Source organism: Pteropus vampyrus, unplaced genomic scaffold, assembly GCF_000151845.1.
Source record: "Pteropus vampyrus isolate Shadow unplaced genomic scaffold, Pvam_2.0 Scaffold190, whole genome shotgun sequence".
Classification (NCBI taxonomy): Eukaryota; Metazoa; Chordata; class Mammalia; order Chiroptera; family Pteropodidae; genus Pteropus; species Pteropus vampyrus.
In genome coordinates, this window is record NW_011888971.1 from 965,337 (window position 1) to 967,440 (window position 2,104).

The 2,104-nt window shown below is 57.7% G+C and overlaps 1 protein-coding gene across 1 annotated transcript in view; it reads right to left on the bottom strand.

The window, feature by feature from the left end:
• Positions 1-2,104, bottom strand: part of SEMA5A (semaphorin 5A) — a 456,698-nt gene that overhangs the window by 132,309 nt on the left and 322,285 nt on the right. Inside the window, exon 11 of the mRNA XM_011371413.2 lies at positions 589-724. Within this exon, the coding sequence (XP_011369715.2) occupies positions 589-724 (136 nt within the window). The remainder of the gene's footprint in view (positions 1-588; positions 725-2,104) is intronic.

Below are 2,104 nucleotides of genomic sequence, written 5' to 3' on the forward strand. Positions count from 1 at the left end.
CTTCCTCTGCGCGTTGGTTGATGGGAGTGAATGACGGGCAGAGCCCTTCGTGGCTCGCACGTCCTGTACTTTTGTGATTTATGAATGAACGGCCTCCATCTGCTCCTCTTCCCTCCCGGCTGCCCAGCACAGCCTGTTTACCCCGATCGGAAATCTCGCCACATTCGCCAATTAGAGCCCTAATTCTGTTTGTGTGTCTCCACTGCTCTGTGCCCTGGACCCATTCATCCCAGCATCGTTCATTAGGGACCAGGGCTTCTGGGGACGCAGACTCCGCCATCATTAGCACTAATTGAAGCCTGGATGCCCAACCTGCTGCATTATGCTCGCCTTTTCCAGTCCAGCCTTAGGCGTCACAGCTGACAAAAGGCGCTTTGTGGTCTGGGCCCCTCAGATGACAAAAGGCCTGTGTCTATTCACATGCGCCAAGCCGAGTGTGGGACCGTCCACCAGGGTCCCAGGGGCTCAAAGCTGCCCGTGTAGGCACTGGGGCTGAAACGGCCCCACCCCGACTCCACGAGCTGTCTGCATCTTTCGGGGGGTGGGGGGGGAATGACGACAGAGTGCCCCTCTGCCCCCTGGAATTACCTGGAAGTTGGGGTTGGGGTTGGGGTACGGCAGCCAGGCGGAGCGCGAGTTCTCCTGGAGTTTGAAGGGCCCGTTGAAGGCCTGAGAGATGGCGCTCAGGTTGAAGACGCACACGGCGGAGGCGGCGATGCTGTTCCTGGGGGGCAGGGGGAGAAAGAAGGAGGGTCAGAGCCCGCGGCGACCGCTGCCCCCCACAGCCCCCGCCACCTAGCAGAGCCTCCGGGGCTGACGGGGGCAGCGAACGGTGCGCCCTGTGGCCACTCTGCGGAGGACACGCCTTCAGCTCAGACACAGGGGTAACGGCCGCCACGGTGCTCGTCATCCTCCAGATGGGGCCGATTCGCTCAGCCACAGCCTGATCGACAAAGGATTTGGAAGAACTGTCTGTTACGCCTCTTAGACTCTGGAGGGGATAAACTCTCTGCGGCACTGGCCGCCGAGCGGGGCTCCCTCCCCCCCGCTGCCCTGGCTCCTTTAGGGGACGGTGGCACAGGCTGCCGCTCCTTTTTGTTCCCCAGATGCACGGGCTTATCTGTAAACCTTTAAAAAGTAATCGACTAAATGCGTTTTGCAAAAAGCGCCTGTCAGAGACTCTTCATATGCATACATATAAGTTTAAAAACGGCAAGAGAGAAAATTTGAGATGGCGTTGACATGGGAATCCTGACGCCGTTGTCTGGAATCCGAGCTCTGCAGAGACAGTCGCAAGTGCCAGGCTCGCAGGGGCTCAGTGCCCGCTGGCTAAGCGCGGAAACAAACAAACAAATGTGTATAAAATAAATCTGCGTTTTGCACTCAGCTTTGGTTTCAAGTTCTCACATTAATGCTCTCAGCCGATGAACATCCATTCGTCAATTGTTTTATTTCTGAGTCAAAGGAGATACCTGCCTTACGCTTGGTTTATTTGACAAACACGGACCAGGTGCTACGGGCCATTCTAGAGGCTTTACAGATTCCAATTCACTTAGTCTCCCTGAGGTGAGGGACAGTCCCTGATAAGGACACTGGGGCCCAGAGAGGCCAAGGCACCTGCCCAAAGCCACCCAGCTACTAAGTGGGGGAGCTGACCTTGAACGCCAGGCGATGCGGCTCCAGAGACCTGGGCTTTGAACTCTTTGCTAGAGCTCTGCATGAACAGTGTTCAGACCACCCCCTTGGGAGGCGGGGAGCCTGAGGGCGGGGACACGGGTTCCTCTAGAAGTGCCAGCAGGGGAGGGGCGTGGCGGGAAGCACTCCCGCCCCCACTGCGGGCCGACACAGTAATAGACGATGGACGCTAAGTACGAACCTCTGCACGTAGCCGCCTTTCCTCTTTCTCACGTTACCCTCGGAAAAGAAGGACCTGAGAAGTCAGAAAGGGTGGCTGGGCTCGAGGAAGAAGAAGAGAGCAAAGGCCAGACGCACAGGAGGGAGTCCCCAAGGGACCAGGCGAGGCCACCTCGGGCTTGGCGGTGACCGTTGGGGGTGCTAATAATCATAAGAACAGCCCCCTGAGCGAAGCCCTTGACAGGGGTCA